This window comes from Mytilus trossulus, chromosome 4 (assembly GCF_036588685.1).
Source record: "Mytilus trossulus isolate FHL-02 chromosome 4, PNRI_Mtr1.1.1.hap1, whole genome shotgun sequence".
Classification (NCBI taxonomy): Eukaryota; Metazoa; Mollusca; class Bivalvia; order Mytilida; family Mytilidae; genus Mytilus; species Mytilus trossulus.
In genome coordinates this window covers 22,575,712-22,596,031 of record NC_086376.1, presented here as the reverse complement: position 1 = coordinate 22,596,031, position 20,320 = coordinate 22,575,712, and the positions used below count along the sequence as shown (strand labels likewise).

At 32.4% G+C, this 20,320-nt stretch overlaps 2 protein-coding genes and 2 pseudogenes across 2 annotated transcripts; all 4 read left to right on the top strand.

Moving 5' to 3' along the window:
- Nucleotides 1–2,697: 2,697 nt before the first annotated feature.
- Nucleotides 2,698–3,907, top strand: LOC134716504 (forkhead box protein I3-like). Its single transcript, XM_063579510.1, has 2 exons — nt 2,698–2,886; nt 3,179–3,907. Exons 1-2 carry the CDS (start codon nt 2,725–2,727, stop codon nt 3,905–3,907), a joined length of 891 nt encoding a protein of 296 aa, XP_063435580.1. The 5' UTR covers nt 2,698–2,724.
- Nucleotides 3,908–6,045: 2,138 nt separating this feature from the next.
- Nucleotides 6,046–7,228, top strand: LOC134716503 (forkhead box protein fkh-2-like; annotated as a pseudogene).
- Nucleotides 7,229–9,133: 1,905 nt separating this feature from the next.
- Nucleotides 9,134–10,575, top strand: LOC134713810 (forkhead box protein I3-like; annotated as a pseudogene).
- A 3,531-nt stretch (nt 10,576–14,106) lies between these two features.
- LOC134716502 (forkhead box protein unc-130-like) lies at nt 14,107–15,837 on the top strand. Its single transcript, XM_063579509.1, has 3 exons — nt 14,107–14,152; nt 14,702–14,820; nt 15,109–15,837. Exons 1-3 carry the CDS (start codon nt 14,107–14,109, stop codon nt 15,835–15,837), a joined length of 894 nt encoding a protein of 297 aa, XP_063435579.1.
- The last annotated feature ends 4,483 nt before the right edge of the window (nt 15,838–20,320 follow it).

Genomic DNA, 20,320 nt, shown 5'->3' with positions numbered 1-20,320 from the left:
TAGTGAAAATTGCTATGAATTAATCAGTCCAAATGCTATTATGGACAGATTTGTAATTGCCTTTTAATATATATTCATATATATGTAACACTCCAAAACGTGTCCTTTCCCCCAAACGTGTCCGATTCTCCCAAACGTGTCTTTTTTCCCTAAACGTGTCCGAAATGAACAATATTCCCCAAACGTGTCCGATTTCATAACCCTCAAACGTGTCCGATAATTGTTATTCGCCAAAACGTGTCCAATATTTAACGCCAAAACGTCACACGTCTTTTAGCGCTAATATATGTATCTTCTTAATAAAATCGCTGATAACGTTAACGGCAATTATATGATAGGAGACACACGTGATGAAGTTGTCATTTAGCAGATTAAGTTAGTTCGATGTAGGTTTTTAATAATTATAATAATTGCAAAATAAATCTGTTATTATAAAAAAATTTTGACTGTAGTTGTTTATTGTCCAGTTGCAAGTATTTCATATTCATTTAGAGCGAACATTACACATAGTTCTGGAGTTGAATTAATCGTTAACTTTGTTTATTATTTTGTACTTATTAACTCCGATGATCGATGCCTTTTATATTTATCCGAATATTGCATGGCGGGCTTTTAACAGCATTTTCTTTCACTGTTGTCAATCTCAGTTGTCAATAGTTTGTGTGTATTTGAAAAGCTCATCAAATCATAAACTGGTTATCCGTTTTTTTTAATAAATTCTAGGTTTCCACCATCACTAAAGACACACCAGATAAGAAACATACATAACGTCCAGTGCCAAATAGTTCATGCATAAGATTTATAGATTCTTTTTCTTTATGAATATGGCTGTTATGTGATCAACGCAACTTTATTTTGTAGTGTATAAATAAACTTTAGACTGTTGATTACGTATTGTCCAGTTGCAAGTACTTTATGCATATTTAGAGCGCACAATAGTTTTGCAAGTTTTAATGTTTTTACAGTTGTACTGTACAAATGAACTTTAAACTGATGATCGCGTTTTGTCCAGTTGCAAGTATGTCATGCATATTTAGAGAGAACATACAAGTTTTAATGTTTTTGCAGTTATATTTAGAGAGAACGTAGGCTACCTGTTTTTATTTTATTTTTACATTTGAACATACATGTTTTAATGTTTTAACTGTTCTATTGTTAAAATAAACTTTATACTGCTGGTTGCGTATTGTCCAGTTGCAAGTATTTCATGCAAATTAGAGAAAACATACAAGTTTTAATGTTTTTTTTAGTTCTACTGAATAAATTAAATTTAGACTGTTGATTGCGAATTGTCCAGTTGTCAGTATTTCATGCATAATTAAAGAGAATATTAAAGTTTTTACGCGCAGAGAAAGGGACACTTTGACCCGTTAATTGTACAGTTTAACTCAACATGTTTGCTTACAATTTACAAACGATATAGCCGAAATGACGCCCCCACTTTAACCCAGTTTAATTCTTCCGGTTGGAAAAAGTACTTACGTGCCTTAGGTATATTTTTAATGAAATTGTAAAATAAGTATACGTTAATGAAATAGCAATAACCAAATAACGCTTGATATGGACACGTTTTGGGGATTGGACACGTTTTGGGGATTGGACACGTTTTGGGGATTGGACACGTTTGGGGGTTAGTTGAGAAATGGACATGTTTGTGCGTTTATACAAATGACACGCTTTGGCGCAGTTTTCAACTAGACATGTTTTTTGAGGAATCGGACACGTTTGGGGGGAAGGACACGTTTCTGAGTGTTACATATATACTCATCGGAGAACTTTAGTTTCGGTTGATAAGATAACAAACGAGCAACACATATCTATACAATAATGGTGGGTCGTTATCAGTTGGTTAGTTCTTAATCACATAGACAATTCCATACTAAATACAGGCAATAGAATTCTACATATGGTATCAGACATCACCACAAACATAAATGAGTATGAGGTATAAAAACGACTGATATTTTGTTAATGTCCACATCATGTGTTATTTGAATAAATCCAACAGAAACAATCATCCATACATTTTTAGAAGCAAAGTTATATGAAACTTTCTATAGTAATCAACAAAAAAAAAAGCTTACCAAATTGTCAGAAGGTCAACTTTTATTAAGGTTTTGCAACCTTAATTCTGTAATAAGTAGATTAAAACGGACTCCGAAAAAATACAGCAAGAACATATTATTGAAACCCGAGATAGCGGGCGGATAATACTCTAGTTGACTAATAATCATGCAGTATTGCTGCCCACCCGGTTAAGATAAAAGTTCCACCATATAAAAGATGTGTTTGGCAATGTACATGTGTTCTGCATAATTCCTTAAAGTTCTTGCAAGTTCGTCAATCTTAGGCATTCGTTTAGGCTACTATTTGTGAGGTGGCTCATTTTTTTCTGTGTTTTGTTTTCGCTTTTTTTTTATATTTTAAAGGTTCTTCTTCCTTTTTGTGCTCTTAATGGCGTTACTTTTGGTATTATAATCATTAATATTTTCAAACAAAATGTTTTGATAATTATAAAAACAATATGTACTCTCAATTGTCAACATATTTTCTTATTCAACAATATGACCCGTTAATTCAAAACACAATGCCATTTGAATAAGTTCACGTGACTAAAAACTGTAAAAAATAACAGGTTTGCCTGGTATATTTTCTGTAAGGCAAACAGTATAAGTCATTCTGTAATCTTTTCTCAACACGATTGCTACAATAAATTTAGGAATCATGAATAATACACATTTAAGCATTAATTTCTTGAACAGGGGACAAACAGAAAGAGTCAAAAGAGATTCTTTCTCCAGCGAAGGTGATGAAGTTTGGACACCGTCTCTTTGCACAAGTGAAAGTGAAAGTAGCCACAGTGACAGTGATGAATCTATTGCACAGGTATGTTGGTAAATTGGTAGAGGATTTTTTTTATGCTATTTTAAAAGAAAAGATATTTATTTCTTTGATAAAAAATTAGCATACATAAAGGGCGAAGAAGTTTATGTATATATCATATACAGGTTTTCAACTATATGCAAACCAATAATTACATTTAATTTGTTGCAAAGTGTCAATATTGATAATGATACTAATTAATATCATCATTATTTTTAAATATCGATCCCTCTCTTTTTATTTCTTAATTTTTTGTTTGGTTTGTTTTCTATAACATTTCTGTTTATTTTCGTAGGTTCAGATATCGTTAGACAGATCAATCAAGGATATCTTGTCTTCAAGTACCACCGACAAGAAACCTTCGCACTCGTACATCGCTATGATTTCAATGGCAATACTGAGTAAACCGAGCAAGAAACTATTGCTGAATGATATATATCAATACATAATGGATAATTTTCCCTTCTACAATAACAAAGAAAAAGCATGGAGGAACAGCATACGGCATAATCTTTCTCTCAACGAATGTTTCGTGAAAAATGGCCGGTCTGATAACGGCAAAGGCAACTATTGGTCTGTTCACTTAGCATGTATTGAGGATTTTGCAAAAGGAGACTTCAGGCGTCGAAATGCAAGGCGAAGAGCAAGAAAAAGTTCTGTAAAAACCGTCGATGGCTCATCCAATCAATTCTACACACGTAGTAATAACGGATATGTACCAATGACATCATCTCCAATTGGATTTCATCCATACTCAATGAAAGGATCCCTTATGCATACAAAACCTTACAACTCACATCAAAATACTCAGTCTCCTATATCTACATTCGGAACGACAAGAACGCAATTGCCAGCAGTCATGCAGTCATTCGGAAGCGATCCACTGTTTCCAGTTTCTCAATCCTTATCAGGAGGGCACTCATTCATTGTACCATCCACATACTGTACATTGTCATCATTCAAACCGAGCTCTAATGTTTGTTATTCATCTTGTCAGATACAGAAAGAGTATTCTGCTTGGTGATTTTAATTTATCTCACAATACCAAGTGTGAGTTTAAAATTTTGCTGGTTTTGAATAATTGAAAATTATCATGCAGTATGGCCGAACTAAGTAAAGATACCGTATAGCGGGTTATTTTCGCGGGGTGTAAATTTTCGCTTATTTTCGCGGATAGAACAAAATCGCCAAAATAAATTCCACCAATTTAAAAGTGTACATGCAAAGGTAATGTTAAAAATGTTGAATCCGTCAAAATAATAACTGCCAAAATTTTTCGTATACCTTATTCAATGAAAATCGCGAAATTTTACCCCCGCGAAAATAACCCGCTATACGGTACTAGACAATTTGTATACGTCAGCAGCGTTGACTTACATAATTGTTTCGACGAACTAAGGACTATTTTGTTTTAAATGATACCTGCAAAACGGCATCGTGAAAAGACTCAATTGTATTTGAGGGATTAGACTATAGTAACAGTTTATGTATATAATTCTTGAGTTTGGAGTCAATAAGGAATATTGACATTTGGCTGTTATCATGACAGATACTCTGGAATATTACACCGTTCCTACAACTGTCAATTAATAAAACAAGAATTAATAACATTTGAAGTTTTGTTGCTGATTTTTTTACAGCGTCTTTTGGTTGTTTTTACCCATGGCATTAGTATTTTGTTTTCGACTTATGAGTTATGTTAATACTTTAGCATCTTTTGGTTCTTTGTAGATGTCCATGCACTGTGTCTGATCTTGATTACAATAACTTCACTTAGCACGTTTATAATTTGAAAGCGAATGTAATGCTTCTTGAGCTTCATGGCCAAACCAATCTTTAGACAAATAGGCAAACTAATAGAGAAGTGCAAAAAATATATTTTGTTTAAGAAAAAAAAATTCAGTTGTTTGTAATATTATTCGAAACAGTATTCTAGTGTTTAACATATTTGTTTTGATCCTCAGGGTTTCTGCAGGCTGTGTACGAACGTGTCGTTTGACAACTAGGTCTACAGTCAAATCTGTTAATGACGACAACATTTTATACAAGTGGTGTCGTAACAAATCTAGATTGATAACACACTCATATCTTTAATCATGTTACTTATAACAAAATGTAAGTCATCATAATAATAAAGTCTATATATGACACCTGCTGACATTTTGAGAAAGACAAGTGACATTTAAAAGCCACAAATTGGTGTTGATTTGTACTACATTACTCTGGTACACCTTCAACAATATGTTGACGAGTAGTATTGAACAATAATTGAAAAATAAACATGAAGGCCATAGAGTTATAATATAGTTTTTTTCCCTTTACGTCGTTTGGTCTTTGGTTGAGACTTGTATCATAGGCAATCATATCACATCTTTTATGTTCATTGTTTCAGTGTTAAATGATACACAATATGCCGAGTTTCGAACCAGCAACTTTAATGTTGACTGAATTGTGATTAAAGTAGTAACCACTTAGACCACTTGGCCACCGATACCTCTATCTATCAATTGAAATTTTATTCAGAGTGGAAGGTTATACTCAATGACACATACACAGTGTCATAAAGTTGTGTTTAACCCCCCCCCCCCCCAAAAAAAAAAACAACCTTACAAACACACACACAATTTTGACAAAACTATTCGAAAGTTTGCTTATAATACTCCTCCTAAGGTAGTTTTGACGTTTCAAAGCATAAGCCTCAGTGAGTTTTTTTTGGTACCAATAAATCTAGGGCATTTCTAAAACATTCAAGATTAAGATGTTGTGGTTCTGTTGTGTCATAGTTCTCTTATATATGATGTGTTTCCCTCAGTTTGAGTTTGAAACCCGGATTTGGTTTTTTTTCTCTATCTTTATCGCGGTATACTGTTGCCTTTATTTTTGATTAGTTTTGTGCTCTTCATGACGTTAATTTTGGTATTATCAATATCTATATTTTCGAACAAAATATTTTTTATAACTATGAATACAATTTGTATTGTCAATATATTTTTATTCAACAGTATGACCCGTTAATTTAGAAACAATGCCATTTGAATCAGATCACGTGACTCAGAACTGTGAAAAATAACAGGTTTGTCTGGTATATATTCTGTAACGCAAACAGTATAAGTCATTCTGTAATTTTCTCCCAACAAGATTGTTCCAATAATTTTAGGAGTCATGAATAATACACATTTAAGCATCTATTATTCGAACAGGGGAGATACAGAAAGAGTCAAAAGAGATTCTTTCTCAAGCGAAGGTGATGAAGTTTGGACACCGTCTCTTTGCACAAGTGAAAGTGAAAGTAGCCACAGTGACAGTGATGAATCTATTGCACAGGTATGTTGGTAAATTGGTAGAGGATTTTTTTGATGCTATTTTAAAAGAAAAGATATTTATTTCTTTGATAAAAAATTAGAATAAATAAAGGGCTAAGAAGTTTATGTATATATCATATACAGGTTTTCAACTATATGCAAACCAATAATTACATTTTATATGTTGCAAAGTGTCAATATTGATAATGATACTAATTAATATCATCATTATTTTTAAATATCGATCCCTCTCTTTTTATTTCTAAATTTTTTGTTTGGTTTGTTTTCTATAACATTTCTGTTTATTTTCGTAGGTTCAGATATCGTTAGACAGATCAATCTAGGATATCTTGTCTTCAAGTACCACCGCCAAGAAACCTTCGCACTCGTACATTGCTATGATTTCAATGGCAATACTGAGTAAACCGAGCAAGAAACTATTGCTGATTGATATATATCAATACATAATGGATAATTTTCCCTTCTACAATAACAAAGAAAAAGCATGGAGGAACAGCATACGGCATAATCTTTCTCTCAACGAATGTTTCGTGAAAAATGGCCGGTCTGATAACGGCAAAGGCAACTATTGGTCTGTTCACTTAGCATGTATTGAGGATTTTGCAAAAGGAGACTTCAGGCGTCGAAATGCAAGGCGAAGAGCAAGAAAAAGTTCTGTAAAAACCGTCGAGGGCTCATCCAATCAATTCTACACACGTAGTAATAATGGATATGTACCAATGACATCATCTCCAATTGGATTTTATCCATACTCAATGAAAGGATCTCTTATGCATACAAAACCTTACAACTCACATCAAAATACTCAGTCTCCTATATCTACATTCGGAACGACAAGAACGCAATTGCCAGCAGTCATGCAGTCATTCGGAAGCGATCCACTGTTTCCAGTTTCTCAATCCTTATCAGGAGGGCACTCATTCATTGTACCATCCACATACTGTACATTGCCATCATTCAAACCGAGCTCTAATGTTTGTTGTTCATCTTGTCAGATACAGAAAGAGTTTTCTGCTTGGTGAATTTAATTTATCTCACAATACCAAGTGTGAGTTTAAAATTTTGCTGGTTTTGAATAATTGAAAATTATCATGCAGTATGGCCGAACTAAGTAAAGATACTAGACAATTGGTATACGTCAGCAGCGTTGACTTACATAATTGTTTTGACGAACTAAGGACTATTTTGTTTTAAATGATACCTGCAAAACGGCATCGTGAAAAGACTCAATTGTATTTGAGGGATTAGACTATAATAACAGTTTATGTATATAATTCTTGAGTTTGGAGTCAATAAGGAATATTGACATTTGGCTGTTATCATGACAGATACTCTGGAACATTACACCGTTCCTACAACTGTATATACAATTAATAAAACAAGAATTTATAACATTTGAAGTTTTGTTGCTGATTTTTTTACAGCGTCTTTTGGTTGTTTTTACCCATGGCATTAGTATTTTGTTTTCGACTTATGAGTTATGTTAATACTTTAGCATCTTTTGGTTCTTTGTAGATGTCCATGCACTGTGTCTGATCTTGATTACAATAACTTCACTTAGCACGTTTATAATTTGAAAGCGAATGTAATGCTTCTTGAGCTTCATGGCCAAACCAATCTTTAGACAAATAGGCAAACTAATAGAGAAGTGCAAAAAATATATTTTGTTTATGAAAAAAAAATTCAGTTGTTTGTAATATTATTCGAAACAGTATTCTAGTGTTTAACATATTTGTTTTGATCCTCAGGGTTTCTGCAGGCTGTGTACGAACGTGTCGTTTGACAACTAGGTCTACAGTCAAATCTGTTAATGACGACAACATTTTATACAAGTGGTGTCGTAACAAATCTAGATTGATAACACACTCATATCTTTAATCATGTTACTTATAACAAAATGTAAGTCATCATAATAATAAAGTCTATATATGACACCTGCTGACATTTTGAGAAAGACAAGTGACATTTAAAAGCCACAAATTGGTGTTGATTTGTACTACATTACTCTGGTACACCTTCAACAATATGTTGACGAGTAGTATTGAACAATAATTGAAAAATAAGCCTGAAGGCCATAGAGTTATAATATAGTTTTTTTCCCTTTACGTCGTTTGGTCTTTGGTTGAGACTTGTATCATAGGCAATCATATCACATCTTTTATGTTCATTGTTTCAGTGTTAAATGATACACAATATGCCGAGTTTCGAACCAGCAACTTTAATGTTGACTGAATTGTGATTAAAGTAGTAACCACTTAGACCACTTGGCCACCGAGACCTCTATCTATCAATTGAAATTTTATTCAGAGTGGAAGGTTATACTCAATGACACATACACAGTGTCATAAAGTTGTGTTTAACCCCCCCCCCCCCCCAAAAAAAAAACAACCTTACAAACACACACACAATTTTGACAAAACTATTCGAAAGTTTGCTTATAATACTCCTCCTAAGGTAGTTTTGACGTTTCAAAGCATAAGCCTCAGTGAGTTTTTTTTGGTACCAATAAATCTAGGGCATTTCTAAAACATTCAAGATTAAGATGTTGTGGTTCTGTTGTGTCATAGTTCTCTTATATATGATGTGTTTCCCTCAGTTTGAGTTTGAAACCCGGATTTGGTTTTTTTTCTCTATCTTTATCGCGGTATACTGTTGCCTTTATTTTTGATTAGTTTTGTGCTCTTCATGACGTTAATTTTGGTATTATCAATATCTATATTTTCGAACAAAATATTTTTTATAACTATGAATACAATTTGTATTGTCAATATATTTTTATTCAACAGTATGACCCGTTAATTTAGAAACAATGCCATTTGAATCAGATCACGTGACTCAGAACTGTGAAAAATAACAGGTTTGTCTGGTATATATTCTGTAACGCAAACAGTATAAGTCATTCTGTAATTTTCTCCCAACAAGATTGCTCCTATAATTTTAGGAATCATGAATAATACACATTTAAGCATCTATTATTTGAACAGGGGACGAACAGAAAGAGTCAAAAGAGATTCTTTCTCAAGCGAAGGTGATGAAGTTTGGACACCGTCTCTTTGCACAAGTGAAAGTGAAAGTAGCCACAGTGACAGTGATGAATCTATTGCACAGGTATGTTGGTAAATTGGTAGAGGATTTTTTTGATGCTATTTTAAAAGAAAAGATATTTATTTCTTTGATAAAAAATTAGAATAAATAAAGGGCGAAGAAGTTTATGTATATATCATATACAGGTTTTCAACTATATGCAAACCAATAATTACATTTTATATGTTGCAAAGTGTCAATATTGATAATGATACTAATTAATATCATCATTATTTTTAAATATCGATCCCTCTCTTTTTATTTCTAAATTTTTTGTTTGGTTTATTTTCTATAACATTTCTGTTTATTTTCGTAGGTTCAGATATCGTTAGACAGATCAATCAAGGATATCTTGTCTTCAAGTACCACCGCCAAGAAACCTTCTCACTCGTACATCGCTATGATTTCAATGGCAATACTGAGTAAACCGAGCAAGAAACTATTGCTGAATGAAATATAAATCAATACATAATGGATAATTTTCCCTTCTACAATAACAAAGAAAAAGCATGGAGGAACAGCATACGGCATAATCTTTCTCTCAACGAATGTTTCGTGAAAAATGGCCGGTCTGATAACGGCATAGGCAACTATTGGTCTGTTCACTTAGCATGTATTGAGGATTTTGCAAAAGGAGACTTCAGGCGTCGAAATGCAAGGCGAACAGCAAGAAAAAGTTCTGTAAAAACTGTCGATGGCTCATCTAATCATTTCTACACACGTAGTAATAACGGATATGTACCAATGACATCATCTCCAATTGGATTCCATCCATACTCAATGAAAGGATCCTTTATGCATACTAAACCTTACAACTCACATCAAAATACTCAGTCTCCTATATCTACATTCGGAACGACAAGAACGCAATTGCCAGCAGTCATGCAGTCATTCGGAAGCGATCCACTGTTTCCAGTTTCTCAATCCTTATCGGGAGGGCACTCATTCATTGTACCATCCACATACTGTACATTGCCATCATTCAAACCGAGCTCTAATGTTTTTTATTCATCTTGTCAGATACAGAAAGAGTTTTCTGCTTGGTGATTTTAATTTATCTCACAATACCAAGTGTGAGTTTAAAATTTTGCTGGTTTTGAATAATTGAAAATTATCATGCAGTATGGCCGAACTAAGTAAAGATACTAGACAATGTGTATACGTCAGCAGCGTTGACTTACATAATTGTTTTGACGAACTAAGGACTATTTTGTTTTATATGATACCTGCAAAACGGCATCGTGAAAAGACTCAATTGTATTTGAGGGATTAGACTATAGTTACAGTTTATGCATAGAACTCTTGAGTTTGAAGTCAATAAGGAATATTGACATTTGGCTGTTATCATGACGGATACTCTGGAACATTACACCGTTCCTACAACTGTATATACAATTAATAAAAAAAGAATTTATATCATTTGAAGTTTTGTTGTTGTTTTATTTATATTTTTACAGAGTCCTTTGGTTGTTTTTTCCCATGACATTAGTAGTTTGTTTTCGACTTATGAGTTATGTTAATGCTTTGGTATCTTTTGGCTCTCTGTACATGTTCATGCACTGTGTCTGATCTTGATTACAATTACTTCAATTAGCTCGTTTATAATTTGCCCTTATTTAGCAATCTTAGGATCATTCCAAGGTGCAATTTTAACGTTACTGTTTAGTATTTTCATGGAGCAGTGATTTCCATAGCTGCATACACTTTTATTGTATACAGCTATTAGGTCATCATGAATAGAAAAATAAATTAATATGATTCATTGATAGATTTTTGTGATTTAAAAAAAAAATTATCTATAAACAAATGAGTATTAAGACTATTGTCGACCGATTTGTAATTATCTATAATACAATTCAACATTTTTCTGTATTTTTTATTTCTCATGAAGTAATGAAAGACAGCCATAATTTTGATCTTATAAAACTGAAGAGGGCACTGTTATTACACATTATTTGTTATGAAGCATACAGGTTCACATATTGTCGTTGTAACCTTTACTTTGTAAACACTTACTGATAACAGTACATACTATTACATTGCTTACAGTACTGAGGTGATAATAATCAGACAAATTTATTTATGACATTTAGTTTAATAGAAAAATTATTTTTTGGCCCATTTCTAGCTTATTATGAATTTTACAATAAATATTTCTATGACATATGAATTATTTCATGCTAAGGATGGATTTTTAATTTCATATTATTTCTTTAATACACTTGATGTAGATGTTTAGTACAAATAAAAAGAAGATGTGGTATGTTTGCTAATGAGACATCTCAACAAAAGATACTAAAATGACATAGAAATTAATATCTATAGTTCACCGTTAGGCCTTCAACAATTAGCAAAGACCATACCATATAGTCGCCTATAAATGTTATATATATATGAGAAATATAAAACAATTCAAGCGAGAAAACTATTGGCGTAATTAATGTACAAAATAATAAGCGATAAACAAATATGCAAACACAGCGACAAACAATAACAACTAAATAACAGCATACACTGACTTAGAACTGGCACATACAGAATGTGGCGTTGTTAACTAGCTTGACGAGTTCAACCTCCCAATAACTATGACAGTTTTGTAACAGAACAACATGATAAAAAACTGTTAAAAGTAGTTGAAAAAGGCTCTACTCGTCAGACTTGAGAGAACTCGCAGTTACTGACCAAAGAACAATTAATATAAGCAATCATTCATCTAATACTAAACCATTAATTAGGACACATCCAAAATGCAACCGATTTAGTGTTAAGACGTCATTAAATTCAAAGAACTACCAGACCTTGTTCAATGTTAGATACAGGTATCGACAGATTTTAGCGTCATGAATGTGCGAATGGATATACAAATAATCTTAATACCAATGAAAACAATATTCCAAGATGTACTTACAGTGTTGAATTGGTAACATTATAGGATAAGATTATTAAACAGACCGGAAGGTTTAACATGAATATTTCTAAATTTCTAAACGTTTCAAGCATTTTCTAGATTCAATGACTACATGCATATTCAAATCACTTCAGGAGCCAACTCTAATACAATATAGAGTAATCTGTGATATGATTACGACCCTTGTTTACCAAATAAATTATATAAATAAAAACGGAAGATTTAAAAACAGATAATAAAACATTTCTGTGGTGATTAAAAGAAATATGCTTGAGTAGAGGTTCTCATAACAGATTTTTTGTGGAGAAGTGCAAAAATGGCACGACATTTTGTCAAGAAATTAAATTGCTTTTGATATGAAAGGAAACAGTTTTCACATGTTTTAGATACTCATTCCGGTCATCAGATTTACTAGAGGCTGAGTTAGAACGTGTCGTTAGACAACTAGACCCACCACAAGTTCCAATTGTTACGTACATTTTTTTTACCATGATTATCCTTATTAAACTAGAGTGATAATTAATTTGTAGTCTAATCTTATGTGACTGATAACAAAATGTAAGTCATAATAATAATAAAGTCTCTATATTTATAACAGCTGCTGACATTAGGAGAAAGTCAAGTGACATTTTAAATGCCACACATTATTGTTGATTTGGACCTCTTTACTTTGTAACACATTCAGCAATATGTTGACGAGTGGTATTGAGCAATAATTTCAAAAATTAGCATCAACGCCTTGGAGTGACACATAGTTTCATCCCTTTACGTCGTTTGGTCTTTGGTTTAGAGCTGTTTCATTTGGTACTTATATCACATCTTTTTTATGTCAATTGTTTCAGTCATGGTACAAAATATGGCTTATTATTTGATGGTTTTGATGAAAGTATAACTTTAATTTTATTAAACGTTGAAAGTGACAAAGTCCTTTATCATTTACCATATTTCCTTTTGTCTTCGAATACAACTTTTTAATATGATTCATTATAATTTATTAGTTTTATGCGCTTTATTTCCTGATATTTGCTGAAAGGTTATTTCCATTTAAAGGTCAAATTATTTATATTGTTTATTGTATCAAGGTGATTGTAAACAGAAAAATATATTTATGGAATATTGTTTGAATGCAAAAATATTGCTTTGAAACCATTCATATTTTATTATGAGTTTTATAGTGAAACTTTCTATGAATTAACCAGTGCAAATACTATTATATGCCAATTTGTAATAAAGATATATTCATATTTGACGGAGAAAGTTAGTTTACTTTGATAAGACAACTAACGGAGCAACACATAGTTATTCAATATTGTAGGGTCTTTGCCAGTTGGAAAGTTCTAAATCATATATACAATTCAATATCAACTACAGGTAATAGATACACGATACACTCATCATAGATACCAGGACTAAATTTAGTACATACGCCAGACGCGCGTTTCGTCTACAAAAGACTCATCAGTGACACTCGAATCCAAAAAAGCCAAAAGGCCAAATAAAGTACGAAGTTGAAGATCATTGAGGACCAAAATTCCTAAAAGTTTTGCCAAATCCAGCTAAGGTAATCTATTCCTGAGGTAGAAAAGCCTTAGTATAGAATATAGCATATGGTTTCAAACATCACAAACCAACCGTTAAGCTGTTTGAAATGCATTGGTTATGTATGTGTTGATGATATATACTTATTAGTGTCGTATAAATAGAGTATGAGGTATGAAAACAAGTGATTTAATGGTCACGTCTACAACATGTGTACCAAGAATAAGTCCATCAGAAACAATCATCTATATATCTTTGGAAGGAAAATTATATTAAACGTGTGATAGTAATCAACAAAAAGAGCAAAAGGACAACTTTGTTTTCCAACATTAATTCTGTAATAAGTACGCCAACACTGACACTGGAAAAATGCAACCAGAATACCGGTATATCACAGAAACACGAGATACTCTCGGTAAAATTATAGTCACCCAGTATTGCTGGTGACCCAGTTGAACAAAAAGGCCAAAAGCACAAAAGCACAAAAGATGTGTCTATGGCAAAGTGTTCTGAATATATAGGTCCTTTACAGTTATCACTAGTTTGTCAACCTCAGTGTGTTCGTTTAGTCCACTTTTTGTGAGGTGACTCATCTCTTTCTGTGTCGTATTTATCCTTTTTTCATGTCTTCATATTTTTCATTCTTTATGTGGTGACGTGACTTTTGGTATTATCTATATTAATATTTTCAAACATAATATTTTTGTAAATTATAAGTACTATTTGTACTTCAACTGTCAACATATTTTTTATTCAACTAAACGACCTGTTAATTTTAAAAACAATGCCATTTGAGTTAGATCACGTGACTCAAAACTGTGAAAAATAACAGGTTTGTCTGGTATATATTCTGTAACTCAAACAAAATAAGTCATTCTGTGATCTTTTCTCAACACGATTGCACAACTAAATTTAGGAATTATGAATAATTCACATTTAAGCATTTATTATTTGAACAACACAGATACAGAAAGAGTCAAACGAGATTCTTTCTCAAGCGATGGGGATGAGTTGTGGACACCGTCTCTATGTACAAGTGAAAGTGAAAGTAACCACAGTGACAGTGATGAATCTATTGCACAGGTATGTTGTATTTTTAAATGAAAATGTCTTTAAATTGGTAGAGGAATCTTATGCTATATTAAAGGAAACGAGATATTTATTATCTTAAATAAAGGGCGAAATATATTTACATTTATACACGTATTCAATAATAAGCAAACCAACAGCTTTTTTTTGTTGCAAAATGTCAATATTGATAATGATATTAATACATATCATCTTTATTTCTAAATATTTATCCCTTTCTTTTTATTTCTTATATATTTTGTATTTGGTAATTTTCTATAACATTTCTGTTTATTTTTGTAGGTTCAGTTATCGTTAGACAGATCAATTAAGAATATATTATGTACAAGTAACACCAACAAGAAGCCATCACACTCGTACATCGCTATGATTTCAATGGCAATACTGAGTAAACCGAGCAAGAAATTAGTACTGATTGATATATATCAATACATAATGGATAATTTTCCCTTCTACAATAACAAAGAAAAAGCATGGAGGAACAGCATACGACATAATCTTTCTCTCAACGAATGTTTCGTGAAAAATGGCCCGTCTGATAACGGCAAAGGCAACTATTGGTCTGTTCACTTAGCATGTATTGAGGATTTTTCAAAAGGAGACTTCAGGCGTCAAAATGCAAGGCGAAGAGCAAGAAAAAGTTCTGTAAAAACTGTCGATGGTTCATCTAATCAATTCTACGCACGACATAATAATGGATATGTACCTATGACATCATCACCAACTGGATTCTGTCCATACTCAATGAAAGGATCACCGATGCACACAAAACCTCACTACTCACATCCAATAACTCAGTCTCCTGTATCTACATTCGGAATAACAAGAATGCAATTTCCAGCAACCGTGCAATCATTTGGAAGCGATTCACTATTTCCGGTTTCGCAATCGTTATCAGGAGAACAATCATGTATTGCTCCATGCACATACAGTACATCGTCATCATTCAAACCGAACTCTAATGTTTTTTATTCATCTTGTCAGATACAGAAAGAGTTTTCTTCTTGGTGATTAAATCTTATCCCACATTACCAAGTGTTGGTTTAAGATTTTGCTGCTTTTGAATAATTGAAAATTAAGTGTTTGATAAAGCTTAGTGAAGATACTATACAATTTGTATACGTCATCAGCGTAGACTAACATATTTGTTTTGACGAACTAAAGACTTTTTGTTTTGGAATTATACCTACAAAACTGCATCGTGAAAGGACACAATTGTACTTGAGTGATATGACTATATAGTAACAGTTTATGTATAGAATTCTTGAGTTTAAGGTCAATACATGGTATTGATATTAAGCTGATATCAGAACAGATACTCTGGTACCTGGCACCGTTTCTACAACTGTCTATAAAATTATTAAACACAATTGATTACATTTGCATTTTTGTTGCTTTTTATTTTGATTTCTACGGAGTCTTTTGGATGTTTTTTTCCAAGGGCAATATCAGTTTTTTTTCAACTGATGAGTATTGTTATCAATCTAAGGTTCATTTAAAAGTGCAATTAAAATTACTATTTAGTGTGCACATGGAGCGGGAATTTTAAAAGGGCATACACTTTATTGTGTACAGCTATAAGGGCATGAAAATAAACATGAATAATTGGTTGGAATTTGTGGTATGATTCATTTATTGAATTTTGTGATTGAAAAATAAAAGTATTTTATAGGTTTTATTTCTCATGAAATAATCAAAGACAGCCCTAATTTTAATTTTAAAAGCTGAAAAGGTTACTGTTATCACACATTATCATTTTTCAGACATACATGTTTATACATTTTTATTGTAACCTTTAATTTGGCTTTATAAACTTACTAATAACAGTTCATGTTATTAAATTGCTAACTGTATTCAGGTGATAATAAGCTTGAAAATATATTTATGAAATTTAGTTTTATAGAAAAATATATTTTGACCCGTTCTAGCTTGTTATGAAATAGCTGATGCTTTATAATTGATTTTTAAATGCCTATCAATCGTATGACATTTATTAAGGAGATATTAATTACAAATAGCAAAAAAAGATGTGGTATAATAGACATTGAGACCGCTATCTTCAAAAGACCAAATGACACAGAAATTGCATTTGATTAGGGACTTAAGCTTGAATTTTCGTCGGAGTTTTTTGTGGTTTTATTTTATTCATGTACAAGTCACCGTACGGCCTTCATCAATGAACAGAGCCAATCCGCAAGGCCCCAGTTTTATATTGCTTTTAAAGCATTGTATTTTAATGCTGCTTAAGAGATTAGGTTTTGATATGCATGGATACTTATGGAATCATCATTGATTCATCAACGAAATAGTGTGAGAAATTAGCTGCAACAAAGGTTTTGCTTAAGATGCAATGGTATATTTTCACAATTTTTAATTAAAATTAACTCTTTCTTAGTTTTGTACGTTAAAGAGTTTTCGGGATTCTTTTGCTACAGGAATGCTCATATCATCAAACCAGGGAGGCATACATACTAACGTAGCATTTGGCCAAGCCAACCCTATTACAATGTGAAACTAAACATTCTTTAATTGACAACATATTTGTTATGTTCGGAGGACTATCGGCATTCCAATGGGAAAAAATGGTGCCCCTCTTCTTACCGACTTATTTCTTTATTATTATGAGGCTGGCTCCATATAGGAAATTATAAGAAAGAAAGATAAAAAGTTAGCAATATCCTTTAAAAGAGGGACAAAAGATGCCAAAGGGACAGTCAAACTCATAAATCTAAAACAAACTGACAACGCCATGGCTAAAAATGAAAAAGACAAACAGAAAAACAATAGTACACATGACAAAACATAGAAAACTAAAGAATAAACAACACGAACCCCACCAAAAACTAGGGGTGATATGAGGTGCTCCGGAAGGGTTAGCAGATCCTGTTCCACATGCGGCACCCGTCGTGTTGCTTATGTGATTACAAATCCGGTAAAAAGTCTAATTTGGTAGGTCAAAAATTCTTCTTTACACTATTTAGATGATGTTCTTTTACTAAATAATTCAAAATTTGGTGACTATGTCGAATGCATCTATCCCATTGAACTAGAGATAAAGGATACAACAGATACAGTAAAGTCGGCATTAGATCTTGGCTTACATCTAGAAATTGACAATGAGGGGAGATTGAAAACAAAACTCTACGACAAAAGAAATGATTTTCTATTGTGAAATTTCCATTTCTAAGTAGCAACATTTTAGCAGCACCTGCATATGGTGTTTATATCTCCAAATTGATACGATATTACTGTGCTTGTATTTCCTATCACGATTTTCTTGATAGATGGTTGTTGCTCACAAGGAAGCTATTAAATCAAGAGTTCCAAATGGTGAAGTTGAAATCATCTCTTTGTAAAATTTACGGACGCCATCAAGAGTTGATTGACCGTAATGGAATAACCGTTTCACAAATGATATCGGATATTTTCCTTACGTCGTAACTACAATCCCCCTTCCATTTCATAAATGTGACCTACCGAATTTGACTATTTACCGGATTTTATAAGCAACACGACGGGTGCCACATGTGGAACATGATCTGCGTACCCTTCCTGAACACCTGAAATCACCCTAGTTTTTGGTGGGGTTCTTGTTGTATATTCTATAGTTTTCAATGTTGTGTCATGTGTGCTATTTGTTTGCGTGATTGTCCTTTTCATACTAGCCGTGGCGTTATCAGTTTATTTTCGATTTACAAGTTTGACTGTCCCTCTTGTATCTTTCGTACCTCTATTAAAGAATTACCCTTATACTTCTCATAATTCACATGTACATAAAAACACTTAGGGAAAACATTTTAGTGGTACTAAACAATAATGGGCTTGAGTCAACAGAGGGTCTTGATAATGGATACTTGGAGGAGAAGTGCTAAAATTGCACTATTTTTTACAACAGAATTAAACTTGTGAAAGTAAACGAAACAGTATTTACTTGTACGAGACACTCATTTTGATCATGAAATTACTACACACTGCATACGTACATGTCTACAACTATTCACTACTAATGTTCATTTCATAACGTCACTATTTTCAACTAGTGGTGTCATAGTGAACCAATGTAATAAATAATTATATTCTTAATCATTTGTGACTGATGACAAATGTAAGTCATAATGATGATGAAGTCTATATATATATGGCAGCCGCTGACATTCTGAGAAAGTCGAGTGACATTCAAATGCCTCAAATTACTGTTGATTTGTACTTTATCACTTCATAACACCTTCAACAATATGTTGACGAGTAGTATTGAACAAAAATTTAAAAAATTAGCACGAAGGCCAAAGAGTGACCTGTAGTTTCTTACTGTTACGTCGTTTGGTTTTGGTTGATAGTTGTGTTATTTGCAAAAATATCACATCGTTTTTATCTTCTTTGTTTCAGTGTTAAATGGTACAACATATGACTTATTGTTTAATGGTTTTCACGACCTTTTTTATTAAACGTTGAAATGATAAGTATTTTTGTCTATGCTCCCTTTATTCTATGAATCCAACATTTTAATATGATTCGTTTTAAGTAATTTATTCTCTGTGCATAATCATTGGCACATATTTGTAATTAAAGCCTAACGTATTTCTGGCTCATTTTAAATAAACTTGTTAAAATTTTAATTGCTTCACACAAAATGAATATACATTTGCTTTCAATGCGTACCTTTAAATAAAACTTACAATTAACTGCATATATTTATTCAGATCAAAAGGTTAAACAGAAATGGACACATACACATTTGCATAAAGTGCTTAAAGCAAAATCTTGCACAATTTTGATGCAACTTTTCGCAATGTTTGATCATAAAACAGTGACTCGTCAACTTTGTTATTATTTTTGGATTTAACTGGTTTGATACGATTTCAACTGATGTGTCTTATATAGAGGAAAGATATTTTTGACATTTCAAATCATAAACCTAAAATGAGTTTCAACTTATTAAAAATAAATATAGTGTCTTTTATTCAACATTTAAGAATGAAATATAAGGTGAACGTAGTCTGTGGTTTTACAGTCCTTGGAGTGTTTAAACTTTTTACTATCACCATACCCATGCATACCATTCACCACATACCACAAAAACATTACACCGTATACCCTGTGTCATTTAACGTTACACCTTTGTACCATACACCTTACACATTCTATATACATCATCTGGAATTACCCATAATGCAATATAAATTCAAAGAAAGTGTGCGACTATAAAATTATTTATTTACTTGAAAAACAAACAAGTATATCATTTAAACACATTCAAATGCCGGAGAGCATGAACATTTCATGGATAAGACAGGTGTCGCTTGGATTAAATTGTCCCCTTTTAAAATTGTTATACGATGATGACTGATGTACCCATATTTTGACTATTTTATTAATTGTGACTGTTTATTTAACGCATCATGTAAATATAACGGAATTTGATGAGATTGTTATTAAAGTGAGAGGATTAGCGCTATAGATTTTAATATACCATTTTCTACATTTGAAAAAGCCT